Source organism: Corylus avellana, chromosome ca11 (genome assembly GCF_901000735.1).
Source record: "Corylus avellana chromosome ca11, CavTom2PMs-1.0".
NCBI classification, from domain to species: Eukaryota; Viridiplantae; Streptophyta; class Magnoliopsida; order Fagales; family Betulaceae; genus Corylus; species Corylus avellana.
In genome coordinates, this window is record NC_081551.1 from 19290684 (window position 1) to 19304335 (window position 13652).

Sequence of the window (13652 nt, forward strand, 5' to 3'; positions counted from 1 at the left end):
TCGAGCTCAAGGGCGAGCCAAAATAATCGAGCTCGAGCTAATAATAAGTCGAGCCGAGCCAGCTCACGAGCTGGCTCTTATATTTAATGTTTTTGTTTTAAAATTTTTTTTTAACTTCAAATACTTTTAAACGGCTTAAGAAGTTAGTTTGCATATGAGTATTTGCTTAACCTGGCTAGTCAAGTATGGAGCCTGAGTCAATACAGCAAGGCATTTGGTTTCAAAGAGAGAGGATATGCATCATTTTATAGATAAGCAAACTTGGAGATTGATGTTTTCTTAACAATGTGGGATAAGTTAACAGGTTGCATTCAGACTGCATTGGGACAACGCCCCCTACAAAAAAATATTTTTTGAACGTCTCTCTCAATCCCCCTCACCAGTAACAACGGATCTTCCACCTGAACTCTCATTTCCCACTCTCTCACCCTTGCTCACCAGACAGGTAGTGATAGTGTTTGGGTTTGTTTGATTCTTCAATAGTTTATGCCTTTCGCAATCTCCCTCAATAGTTTATGCTTGATTATTCTTCCTTTCGTTTGAGTTTGCTCTAATTGAATCGAGGTCTTTTTAATGATTGCTCTCTCTCTCTTTGATCACGAAGGGTCTAGAATTTTTCATTCTCTAACACTTAAATATAAATGCAATTTTAAGGTTTTAATAATTATGAGATTTATAATTAATGATGTATTACTTAGTTTATATATATATATATATATATATATATATATATATATACACACGAGCTTATACGAGCTGTTCACGAGCTTAGCCGAGTCAAGTCGAGCTTGCTTCGTTTAATATTCGAGCCATGATTTGTGTTCATGAAGTGCTTCATTTAATATTCGAGTCGAGCACGAGCCGAGCCCGAGCTTACTCACGAGACGCTTCGCTCACTTAACAACCCTAGCTGCTCACATCCCCACAAAGCCATTTCTTCATGTCTGCAACTTGGTTATCTAAATTCTTGGTAGGTTTAGGAAAAAACAGGGATGGGGTATTTTAGGAAAAAAAACAAAGTGATCATGTGCTCAGTATTCCATAGTAGTTCATGGGGAAAATTTTCATCGCGTGGTAGTTCATGGAGGTAGGAGTGTCAAAAATTACCCGGAAACCGGAAAATCAGGAAACCGGGAAACCGGGGTCCCAATTCTAGTTCCGGTTTGAAAAATCCAAAAACCGGGTTTTCATTTTTTTTTTATATATATATAGGATTTTTGAGCTTTTTTAGGTTTATTTTAATTATTTGAAACAATTACAACAAAGTCCATTTAATTTAAACAAAAAGACTAATAGATTTTTTTTAAATTGGCCAACTTATGAAAAAAAAAAAAATGGGCTTATTTTAGGCCCAATACCTAAAATAAGCCCAAAAACCAATTTTCTTAAAAAACCGGTTACCGGACCAGGTAAAACTGGAACCGGCCTGTAACTGGGACCCTGGTTAACTGGGGTCCTGGTTCTGGCTTCGGTTTCCCAAAACCAAGAACCGGGTTACCCCGGTTCCGGTTCCAGTTTTGACAAAAAACCGAAAAACCGGACCGAGTTGACACCCCTACATGGAGGAAAATGATAATTTCGCCAAATCGATACCTTAAAAGATTAAAATCTTTAAAGCATTAGCACATCTTCTCTTAGATTTTCCTTAAATGTAAGGAATCAAATTATTTTTTACTTCATTATTTAAATAAACCCTACAATAACTTTCCTTATCCTTTCCTTAAACCATTTAAATATTGTTTAAATAAATGCAAAGTGTTGCCCACGTGATTTTTTTTAGGAGTTTTTCATACATTTAGAAAATGAAATTATATATAAAGAAGCTGTTGTTAATAGTGTTTAGGGAGTCCAATATCATTTTTTGTCCTTGTACTTTCATGTCAAACAACTATTATTGGTTTTATAGAAATGGGTTTTGATAAAAGTAGGTGTTATTTTTTTTTTTTTTTTTTTTAAGCATTTATATAGCATTTAGGCGTTTCTTATTTCTTTGTTTCTTCAAATCGCTCTCACAAATCTTCATCAACAGGGTTTTGCCCGCTCGTCTGGATCGCGAAACAAGAATGGTAAAACTATTTCCTTCTTTTGGTCGTTGCTTGCAAAGGCTTTTCTGTTATGGTAGTGATAATCCATGGAACCCTTTGAAGGGTTTACCACTTGTGCACAGACTTTCCTCCTCCATCCCTAGACAAACCCTTGTTGGTAGACGTACTGCCAGAAATCGTGTGTTATCATACTCTCCATGGCCCTTGGGTTCACAACGATGTTTCAGTCATAATAATACTAGTGAAGATGAAGATGGTATCTCATCGTCCCCATGTCTGATGACTGCTTGGTCTGGGCCTCAACAATTGAATAAGTTGGCGGTTGCAGGCCAGAAGATTGTAACCCTCGATTATCCAAAGGATGTAGCATTTGATGAGATTCTGGGATCATCTTCACCAGGTTGGATTGCCGTTACCAATGCTTTTGACGGTGATATTGTACTTACGAATCCCTTCACTGAAAAAATTGGTAAGGTCTATCAGGCTACTCCTCCTCCAGTTGTTAGGCTTCCACCTACGAGTACAATGCCTCAAATGGACATAATCATAGAGCATTGGAGAAGAGACTGTATAGAGAATGAGTTACGAATAGAAATAAGCTACGATCATTTCATATCTAACATCGTTTGGTCATCAAACCCCATGTCCCCCGATTGCACCGTGATGGTTGTATATGGTCCAGATAGGGATGTTGCATTCTGTAGACCTAGAGACAAGTCGTGGAGTGATGCCTGCTTGGACTTGGAATATCGAGATAGTTATACGAAATTACTAGTGTATTCCACCAAGAGCAAATTGTTTTATGCCCAAAGGTTCGACGGAGGAACATTTGAAGGTTGGGATCTCCAACAAGCTTCTTGTCCTAAGATGATTCATCGTCTTGATCATACTAATTATAAATTTTATCCGCCAACTCGAAAATTCGAGTACTTGGTGGAATCCTTGGGAGATATTCTTCTGGTTGCCAGGTATTTAGGTCCGCCTACTCAGCCCCCTTCAAAGACACATAGATTTGATGTTTTCAAACTTGATTTCCAACAGCAAACAATGGAGCGTGTGGAGTGCCTTGGTGATCGTGTCTTGTTTGTATGTATGAAACACTCATTTTCTGTCTCGGCCCAAGACTTCCCAGAGTTAAATCCTAATTCTATTTACTTTACTCACGATGATATGGAATATTGGCCTGAATCTTATCAAACCAGTGATGGCTATACGTCAAACCGCGAAGATTATGACATTGGATTTTACTGCTTAGAAGATCATAGTATCACACCCCTTTATGACATCGCAGATGGTCTTTGCGATCCAGGCTGTTGGGTCATCCCGAAGCCTCCATATATGTAAACTGATCGAGAAAAAAGACAATTTATTTTTTTTTCTCTTATGAACATTATTTCCATTTTGCAAGTTTCGTTAATCTATTCATTCTTGTTCTTATGGTTGTTTATTCAACATACTACCATATTCTTCTTTCCCTCTCTTTTTCATTTAAATATCTAATTTCCTCAAATACTATGGAGCTTTTTTTGTATAAATTTCTTGTGGACAATTTAGTTTTTCTTTCATTGTTTCTAGTAATGAATGAAATGCATTCATTCATCATTTATAGAGGCTAGGCTTTGATGTGCCTCTTTTAGGACCCTTTAATTTGGATCATTTAGCCATCTTTGTTTCAAAGCCCAAAAGAGTTGCCAAAGTGATCATTTGGTATAGTCAACAGTGTAGTGCTTTCCTAACTGATCATTCAAATTCACAACGAATATTCTTCTTAAGTTGGAAGCTATGACATTGGGCGCGTCACCACGGCGTAGATATGAACAGCATATGGTATCATAGGTTCTACATTGGGCAACTAACGGCTGTCTAGCTACCAACACTTGTTCAGATATTTAGATCAAAACACCAACCGACATTTATATTGCAAATTAAACAACTAGAAGCAAATACATTATAAGCATGAATTGAAAATCCAAAATTCAGAAGAGATTATATGAACCATACCACTAATCAACAAAATTTTGTCAACACCCTTTGACTTTAGTGCTCCTCTGCTTTCTCAACGAACCCGGCCTGGTACATGCTTCAAGATTGGCCACACACAAAAAAAACAAATTAGGAATCAAGTTATATTAATCATGCAGTCCGTAATTCACGTATCAATGACCGTCAGATTAAATTCATATGGTGGTGATATCTCTAAATTATTAGAATAATTTACCCCCTGCGGATTAGATCTGCAACAAATTAAACCTCTATTTGAACGTTACATATATGATATTTAGGGGCTAAATTGTTCAAATTGAAAATGCAAGGATATGTTGAATTGCAAGGGTGATATTTGTTATTTTTCCTTAAACTTTTTTACCATTTTCTTTTTCAGATTTTGGGTACAAATACAATGAATTAATGGAGAGCGTTTCAAATAATAATTAGGTAATCAAATTCACTAATCTCCATCTTTCGACTGCTTATTTATCATAAATAAATCCAAACCATATGTTTATTCAGAATTAGTCACACCTTTTAATCTAAAACTTAACGAGGACAAACTAGAGAATAGAAGAGACAACCTCGGAAACTCTGCTCATCTGTTTTCTCCGACGGAAAAGAACCCTAAGAAAACACCGGAAATGACAATAAAACTGAAATTTTGAGACAATTGTAATTTTTTTGGACCGGCATAGAAATCTAATAATAAATTCATTTTCAATATCCAACAATCGATATGTAAACTGAGAACAAGCGGTGAAGAGTGGAAATGGTTGCCTGCAAGTGGGGGTGAAGGCACCGGGGACGCCGAAGAAGAGGATGACTTTTTTACCGGCGGCTTGGGGGTGTACGGACACATATTGGAGCTTGTCTTCCTCGTCGAAGTAGGAGAGCGTACCGTCCGTTAACACGTCGCCGACAGCAATCGGGGCCATTGTTTTTGATCAACGGAGGTGATGTTGAAGAGGAGAGTTTGTGATCCGACGGTGAGTAGTGTGAGGGAAACGGATCCTCTCCATCTCTCCATTTCGGGTAGAGCAGCGGGTACCCGCCCCTCTAATAAGCCCAAAAAGAAAAAAGAAAAAAACCCTACTTCTAGTTCTCTCTCGCCTCCTTCTAGAAAAAACCCAGACTCTCTGTCTCTCTCTCTCTCGCCTTCTCTCCTCCTAGAAACCCTCTCTCTCTAGCCGCTCCCTCTCCCTCTCTCGGGCCGCTCCGTCTCAACTCTCAGGTATCTCTCTTTCATTCTCTCTCTTTCTCTGGGCAGTGTTGATTATGTTGGGTTGCAGTCATGATTATGTTAGGTTGCAGTATCTCTCACTAACAGATTTGCAGTGCTTCCTCTTTTTTTTTTTTGTTTTTTGGAGTTTGAGTTTTGACTTGCAGTGTTGATTATCTTGGGTTGGACTTTTGATATGTGAGTGTAGTTGAAAAAAAAGGGAAAACTATAGTTTACCTTCGTAAAGTTGATAGTGTTTTTCAATTCGAACATCAAAGTTTTAATTTTTGCAATTCATCCTCACAAAGTTTGAATTTGACCAATATTATTCCAAAATTTCCATATTGCCCTTGATTTTTTTTTTCTTTAATTTTTTAATTTTTTTTTGAAAAATAAAATTTGGAGGTGCAGTAATGACCAGATAGCCAAAGAGCCACCCCGATTTTTTTTTTTGTAATTTTTTATAACAAATAAAAATAATAAAAATTAGGGGTAATATGAAAAGTTTTGGATACAATTGGTCAAATTACAATAATTTGAAACTTTAGGGGTAGATTGCAAAAATTAAAACTTTGGTGTTCGAATTGAAAAACGCTGTCAACTTTGAAGGGGTAAACTGTAATTTTCCCTTGAAAAAACAACATTGCAAGCTGCCCAACCCATATTATCCGCCTTGCAAAACCCAAAACCTGGGGAATAAGATTGAACCGTATCCAGGATAAATTTTTTCAAATCCGCAAGACGCGGGTCAAGTGACAATTCCCACCCTAAAGCATTCTCAGTAGTTTTTTGGTCATTTTTTCTACATTTAAAAATTTAAACTACTTTTTACTTTCTTATGTCAAAATACACCACAATAGCTTCTTTTAATTACTCCCTATATCATTAAAATATTTATTTTTTTTAATTATATTATATATATGAGAGAAGAGAGACAAGAAGAGTGAATTTTTTTTTTTATTTTTTTTATTTTAATAATCATAAAAATTGCAATCCTTATGATAATTTTTTTTGTTAATAATCATAAGGAGAATATTTTTTTTGTTTTGGGTTCTACTGTAATAATTCTAATATTTATAGTTCATTTAAAGAATTTGTTGTGAGATTTTTTTGACATATTTTTTAAACTTAGGAACAGACTCTCTATAAGGTAGTATGCTGAAAATGCTCTATCAACTAGGGATTTGGATCTGGTTCAGTTCATGAGAGGATCCGGTTCATGGCTAAAATGAGCATCTAAGGTGAAAAAAAAGGGCCACGTGGTTAACGGCATCTCAAAGAAAATAAACATTAAACGTCAAAGGTTAACGTCTCTCATCCAAACCCAAACTCTTCCATCGCCCGCCTGCAAGACCTCCTCAGCTTTCTCGCCGCCATAGGATCTCACTAATCCTGCTTGCACCACTAAAGGGTGAATCAACCCTCAAATTTCGTCTAAACTAGTAAATTTCTTTAAATTGTTTGATCTTGATTTCTATTGTAAAAACGGAGTGTTTGATGTTGGGAAATGTTGTGGATAGCTGAGAGTTTGTTTGGCTATGGCCGAGAATGGAGGAGTAAGGTATTTTGGTGGTTTTCGAATTAGGATGAATTTTTTGGAGATTATTTTCGTTGGGTTGTGATTTTGGTGGGAGATTGGAGATTTTTCGGTTGTAAATGTGTTGGCTTGCTATTATTTAGGGATTTCGGGTGTACTGGTCAAATGTTGGTATTGTTGTTTGGATCTCACTTAATCTTGCTTGGTCTTTTGAGCATCCGAATTGCTGTTCCCACAGAAGGAGATGGAGCTGTGTGGAATTTCCCAGTTGAGAATTACTTTATCCAGCTTGAACCAGAGGATGTTGTTTGCTTGGCAATTTTAGGGACTCCTCAACTCTCTCAATAATTGGAAACTACAAATAATGAGGAATCCATGAGTGGACAAATATATGAATATGTTAACGTTTTTCCATGTGTTGTGCCCTGTGGCAAGAGATTTATTCTTCTGTATTCCTTCTTGAAGACGAATCTGTCAAAGAGGGTGATGGTCTTCATCTCTTCATGCAACCCATTCAAATTCCATTCAGGATTAGTGAAATCCTGTGCGGCGAGAAAGCTGAGAGGTCTTGCTGGCGTGGGGATGGAAGAGTTTGGGTTTGGATGAGAGACGTTTAACCTTTGACGTCTAACGTTTATTTCCTTTGAGATGCCCTTAACAATGTGGCCCTTTTTCCACCTAGATGCTCGTAACGAGAGGATCCAATTCCAAGTCCCAGTGGCTGCATATATAGCGATTGGTTGGTTTGGTTTATTAGCTGGATTTGATGAAAGTTTGGAGTCCGCTAAGCCTCTTTGTGAAGTATGAGGAATGTTAAGGACCACGTTGTTTTTTTCATGGTAACATGAATATTATTATTAGATTAAAATTTAATAATTAAATTTTTTGATAATTTTAAAAAAAAGTTACTCCTCGTGGAATATTTTGCGTTAAATCTAGTGAATTTTATTAGTTTTATCATGTCATTACTAATTTTTAAACAATATTATCACTTTTGTGAAAATATCTCCAACATTTCAAATATGGGTTATAGAAAGTTAAACAGAGGATAAGAAAAGAATAAGAATCTAGATGTGGCCGTGTGTCAGTGACTTAGTGTGTGGGTGAAACACTAGACAAAATAAGAAAAGAATAGTTGGGTCTTGAATCTAGGTGTGGCCAGGCCATGTATCGGTGACTCAGTGTACGTGTGGAGTGAAACACTAGAAAAAAAAAAAAATAAAAATAAAAATAAAAATGAGGTGATTTGTGGGTGAGGTGGTGAAGAGTGATGATGAAAAAAGTAATTTGTCATTATCTTTAGTTTTTAATTGAGAAAATAAATCTTTCTTTCTAGAAGTGCTTAGGGAAAAAAAAAAATTGTTTAGAATTGAGATGAACTGTTTGAGTAGCGGGGAAATAGTTGTTTTTACTTTTTAGTCTTTAATTGATAGGAAAACTCACAAGAATATTGCTTTGAAAAAAAAAAAAAAAAAACAATTTAATTATAAACAATCTAATATTTTTTCAAATAATTTTCAAGATAATTTTTAAGTGTTTCAATTTTAATAGTCAATTTGGAAGATTTTTTTTTTTTTTTTTTTTAATTGTGTTCCATTCTTTCTTCTTCTAATTAATTATTTGCTTTTATTAGTTTGTAGCATTGGACTAACTCTTTATTGTGGTTGGTTTGTTTTCAAGAAATCCTTCAAGATAACTAATTCAATGAAATGTACTAATTTTTCTTAGACACTATTTTTTTGATAATTTTTTCTTAGACACTATTAATCATTTAATTGTATTTAGTTTGTTTCGCAAGTAGTTTAAATTATGAGAAATGCTAAACATTCCAAATTTTTGTTCTAAAAGTTGGTTCCCAAATGATGTATCACCTTCTCATGAGTTAATGACATACTTTCCAAAATAATAAATCTCATGGGATGGTGAAACATCATTTGGAAACTAACTATTGTAAAAAAAATTTAGGATGTGTAGCATTTCTCTTAAATTATTATGTGTTTGTGATGTCGTTAGATAATGATTTTTAATAGTTACTTTGATTTTTGTTTTTTGTTTTTTTGTTGGGTAATTTGATAAGTTTGATTTCATTAATTTATATGTTACTCTTTCGGTCTGTCTTGTTTTACAAAAATAGTCGTATAGGTACCAAAAAAAATTTATATATATGACTTATGCATTGATAGTTGAGAAGAAAGAGATTCCTTCTCTTTCTTTTCCTCTTAATCTAGTTTAACGCACCCGAGCCCGGTTTAAGTTTTGGACTTTGGAGAATCCGACGCAGACCAAAAGTTTCGCAGAAAAATGAGACCCAACGTTTTCACAGAGGTAAGCTACAATCCAAGCCTTGCTTTGCTTTTCGATCACCATCACCATCACCATCACCGTTGCTTTACCATCTTTGCTTTGTAGTTGTAAACCTAATAAATATGCTTATAGGGTTAGGGTTTGTTTTCTCTTCTTTTAGATGTCTCAAACAAGACCATTAATTTGGACAGGTTTGATTAACCTAGTTTGTTTTAAAGTACCCTCACATGGTTTGAAATTCACACGTTCTCAGAGAATAATGGTAATGCTGGAAGATTAATGGTGTTTTCAAATTCAGTGACACACATACAAGTAAAACAAACCTCAAAACTTCGGTAGATAGATATTGGATTTATTTAATTAGACTATATTTTAATTCACAAAAACACAGTGTATATATGCATCTGTCTACTAAATCAAATTCTCAGAAGTTGCAAGGTTAAGCAAGATTCTATGTATGATGCAACAAATATTCAAACACATCAATCACAGCAAAGTAGAGATAATATTGGGAATTCAAATGTATAGATTAGATTTTATATGTATTTGAATTTTGTATTTCAGTTTTCTAGATAAAACTAACTCCATGTATTATTGAGTTCTGTTTTGATTGTATTCTATTTATACTCACGTTCATAAGCAGTAAAGGTCACTCAATATTTTACTGATTTATTGAAGTCTTATACGTAATACGATGAACAAATTGTAAACATATGATTTTTGGATACAAAATTTTAATTCAGAAAATCAGACAGATTTTTTTTTTTTTTTGTTATTAATATTAATACAGATTCACAAGGTTAGCCGGTTCATCGAGACAATCGTTGCAACAGCATGTCATTATAGAAAGTTATTGGCAAACAACAGTGTCAGAAGAGACTCCATACTTCAGTCAGGTGTAATCTTTAATTTTCTTATTTAGTTCAAGCTATATAAAAAAAACACATAAGGTGAAATATGAAATATGAGAAATTAGAAGCATAGGCTCACTTTTTTTTTTTTTTTTTTTTCAGAACGTTCTTCCATGGTTAAATTTGTAAGATGGTCACCTCCAACAATGAAGCAAAAATTTAAAATTAACACACATGCAAGTCTTTCAGAACAATATGTTTTCTTGGGATATGTTCTCTTTGACCATCGTGGCATACATCTTTTACGGCGTGCAAAAGCTATAAAAATTGAAAATGAAAAACCCAATATAGTGGAGGCTGAGGCAAGAGTATTAGAATTAGCTTTATTTGACTTACAAGAAAGAGGGTGGCTACCCGTTGTGGTTCAACTTGGTTGTGCCGTATTGTCTGAAAAGCTTGTAGGTCCATCATACAGTACAATAACTTCAAAGGAATTATGGAACATTATTGAACGTTGTAAGCAAATCATTGACGAGAAACGTATCCAAGTCTATTGGACACATCGACGGGCTAATGTATTTTCCAACTCTTTGATGGAATCTGTGAGAATGTACAAAAATGATATTTGTGCCACAGAATTAGATCCTAAGCTATGTCCCTTTACTTGGGACCAAATGTTTGGGCCCTTTAAGCCTTATTTATCTAAAACAACTAACACTTCCCAAGAGCGTTTGAAGTATCTTTTATCAGATGAAGATGGATTTGCACAAAACATCTTGAGTTGGATTAATATGGGTACGTGAGCTAGCAATTTTTTTTTTTTTTAAATGATTTAATTCAATATCATTTTATGTTTTCATTCATTTGATATGAGATAAAAAAGCACGAATTTGTTTCTAAAAAACCTTTTAATTGATTGTGGGATTTTTCTACTTCTCACAGCACTGAATAGGGAGAGGATTCCAAGAGAAATCATATTTGAGATTTCTACCACGAAGGGAGTGCAATTAGTAGAAAGATACTTGAGTATACTTGCTTATTGTCTTTTTGTTTTTGTCTTTTTGTTTTTTTTTAAGTGTAAAGTTCAATTGAATTCTTATTTTTTGTGTTCGCTTAGTGTCAATAACTCCTGCCAACAACAAAAGCTCATATCCTACTCAAGATCAAGTCATACATATGTTAATTGATATTTTGGAACATTTGAAACCTATTCCAATCCCAGTAAGCAAAAAAAATCATTCTTGAAATCAATTCATTATATACTATAGTTTTTAGTTTTTCTATAACATTAATGTTTGATTTATTCAGAGGACTATCATTATGTACTTGCAGTTTGAAGACAAGATCAAGGTATGTATAACTTATGCATGTGTCTTTTTTTGCTTCTTAAAGTTGCATGTATATAAGTAGTTACCGCATTAATGTTATTTATTTTGCAAAATGTATCAATTAATCCATTGAGTATGAAGAAGAGATCTAGCTAATTAGGAGGCTTTGGTGGGAGTGACAGTTGCACAAAAACAAAATGCAATTATGCATTTAGGATATTGTGGTAGTTGCTCTATTATAAATACTAAACATTTGAAATGTTGATCATTTTTTACCTTTGTAAATATTCCTATGTGTACCAATGTTTTTTGCAGTTACTGCCAAATGATTTGTTCGAATCATGTTCATCAGAAGATTTGACGATTAAGTCTCATCCTCCACATTTTTTTTATCATCTAGGCGCAATACGGTTTGATAGTCTTGTTGTAACACTACGGGTGAGATAAATAACTTAAAGGGTAAAAGATATAAACTTACGGGAATTTATTACCTATTGCATATATCTGATTATTGTTTATGTTTTTACGTTTGTAGGTTTTGAGCTATTATGCTCCAGGTCTTTGCATTCGTCGACTTAAGTTTGGACCCCGTAAAAATTATTCAGGAAAGGTCAAATGCTACTGCATCTCATTTCGTTTACTTGCTTTGCAATAATTTGAATTTCAAATTATGAGCTTGATGTAATAGTCTTTCATTTGCATTATATAATAGTTTTGTGGTAAATTTTGAATATTTAACATGATCTAGGATATAAGGAGCACCATTATGGGATGGCTTCAATTGCGGACAATTGACTACTTTCAAATTATAGATATCCTTAATGAAGTTAATTGCAAATGTTTGGTAAAGTTGAACATGTTTTTTTGATTTAAGTTTCTTTTTACAGTTGATAATTGCTTTGTTTTCTCTTTAAAGGTAGACTTGTATAATAAGTTAATATCATGTTATACTTTTTGGTATACAGGAGGACATAGAAGGTAATTGGATCAAATTATAAACGACTATGGAATTCAAGATTCTCCTATTAAATATTTTTATTATTTATTTATTATTATTATTATTATTATTTGATATTGTTTGAGTGGTTTTCAGTAACATTAAAGGAGCTTGTGGAAAAAGGAATACTCGTCGAGAAGAAACCCGATCTTTACATGATACAACGTGAGCAGGTAATTTTTTTTCCTTTTCGATTTAGCATATTGATTCCCAATACTCTCTGATTCAACATAAGAGAAAATATATTATGAATTTTTTAGTTTTTTTATATTATTATATTTTCATTGTTATCTCATATGAAGTTTTTCTTGTAATTTATGTAGTTGCCCCAACCAATTCATAATGATTTCATTGTCGAAGACTTGAAGGATGAATATAAAAAAGATGATGAAATTATTCTTTATAATTACAAGGTAACTAGATTTTCTTTCTTTTAGTTAGAAACCTAGTTTAACTTCTCTCTGCATGAGGGGGAAGAATAAAAAGATGAAAAAAGTGGAGGGAAAATAAGAAGAGGAAAAAATTTCAAAATTTCGGTCTATTTTTTTTTTTTTTTTTTCTTTTTCTGACGTGCAAGTATTTAGCACGTCATAAAATTCTGACGTGCTATTTTTTAGCACGTCAGAAAATGCTGACGTGGCAAAAAATAAGCACTGTTTGCCACGTCAGAAAATACCAATTTTTTTGTAGTGACACTAGTTATTAATGTCGTGGCTATAACCATGAATTTCTACTCTTGTATCAGGTTGTGAAAGGAATTGATTTCTAAGGGTCATACACTCTTTGTGTTACTAAGTTTGGCAAATGCAAGGAAAAAAAAAATGTCTGTTCAGAACATGATTAGTATGCTATATATTTAAAAAATATATTATGTATCTGCATTAACTTATTTGATATTGTGGCTATTAATTCATGTTCGAAAGCACTCAATTTGCTTACTATTGTTAGAGCCTCTTTATACATTGTTGGTGAACCTGTTTCAGCATGGGTGATAACAAGCACAAAACCGTTGTTAGTACAAGGTTTATGATTAAGCACATAGTGTTGATTGTAGTGCATAATCTATTGAACTCTACTTTGAAAGTTCCAATAGAACCACTTAAATTATTTGGCGTATGATATTGTTTTTTAATTTGTTTCTGATTTAGATTTTTTAAAATTTCTTTGGCAAAATGGTTTCAATTCCCTCTATGCATAATTTCCCATGTAGTGCAACCTTATTTTGTACCGATAGGATTACTATGGTATCAATTTTATAAACTTTCTTTAATGATTAATAGGGACCTAAAAGAATCTATTGTGCTGCAATACCATACAAATGAAGTTGCCAAGCATGGTTTTTCAATGTAAACAAAAGCCTTGATTTTATTGCGTTTAAGAAC

At 33.8% G+C, this 13652-nt stretch overlaps 2 protein-coding genes and 1 long non-coding RNA gene across 3 annotated transcripts; all 3 read left to right on the forward strand.

Annotated features, from left to right (window-relative positions):
* Positions 1-106: 106 nt before the first annotated feature.
* LOC132166203 (uncharacterized) lies at positions 107-3482 on the forward strand. Its single transcript, XM_059576985.1, has 2 exons — positions 107-445; positions 2030-3482. The coding sequence occupies exon 2, from the start codon at positions 2064-2066 to the stop codon at positions 3387-3389; it is 1326 nt and encodes a 441-aa protein (XP_059432968.1). The 5' UTR covers positions 107-445; positions 2030-2063; the 3' UTR covers positions 3390-3482.
* Positions 3483-8989: 5507 nt separating this feature from the next.
* LOC132164923 (uncharacterized) lies at positions 8990-10340 on the forward strand. Its single transcript, XR_009438462.1, has 3 exons — positions 8990-9115; positions 9885-9990; positions 10108-10340. It is a non-coding gene; the product is annotated as an uncharacterized LOC132164923 (long non-coding RNA).
* Positions 10341-10892: 552 nt separating this feature from the next.
* LOC132165195 (uncharacterized) lies at positions 10893-13104 on the forward strand. Its single transcript, XM_059575683.1, has 10 exons — positions 10893-10971; positions 11063-11166; positions 11254-11295; positions 11589-11711; positions 11809-11883; positions 12022-12117; positions 12239-12251; positions 12367-12443; positions 12594-12683; positions 13016-13104. Coding segments are annotated over exons 1-10 (645 nt in total). The 5' UTR covers positions 10893-10970; the 3' UTR covers positions 13040-13104.
* The last annotated feature ends 548 nt before the right edge of the window (positions 13105-13652 follow it).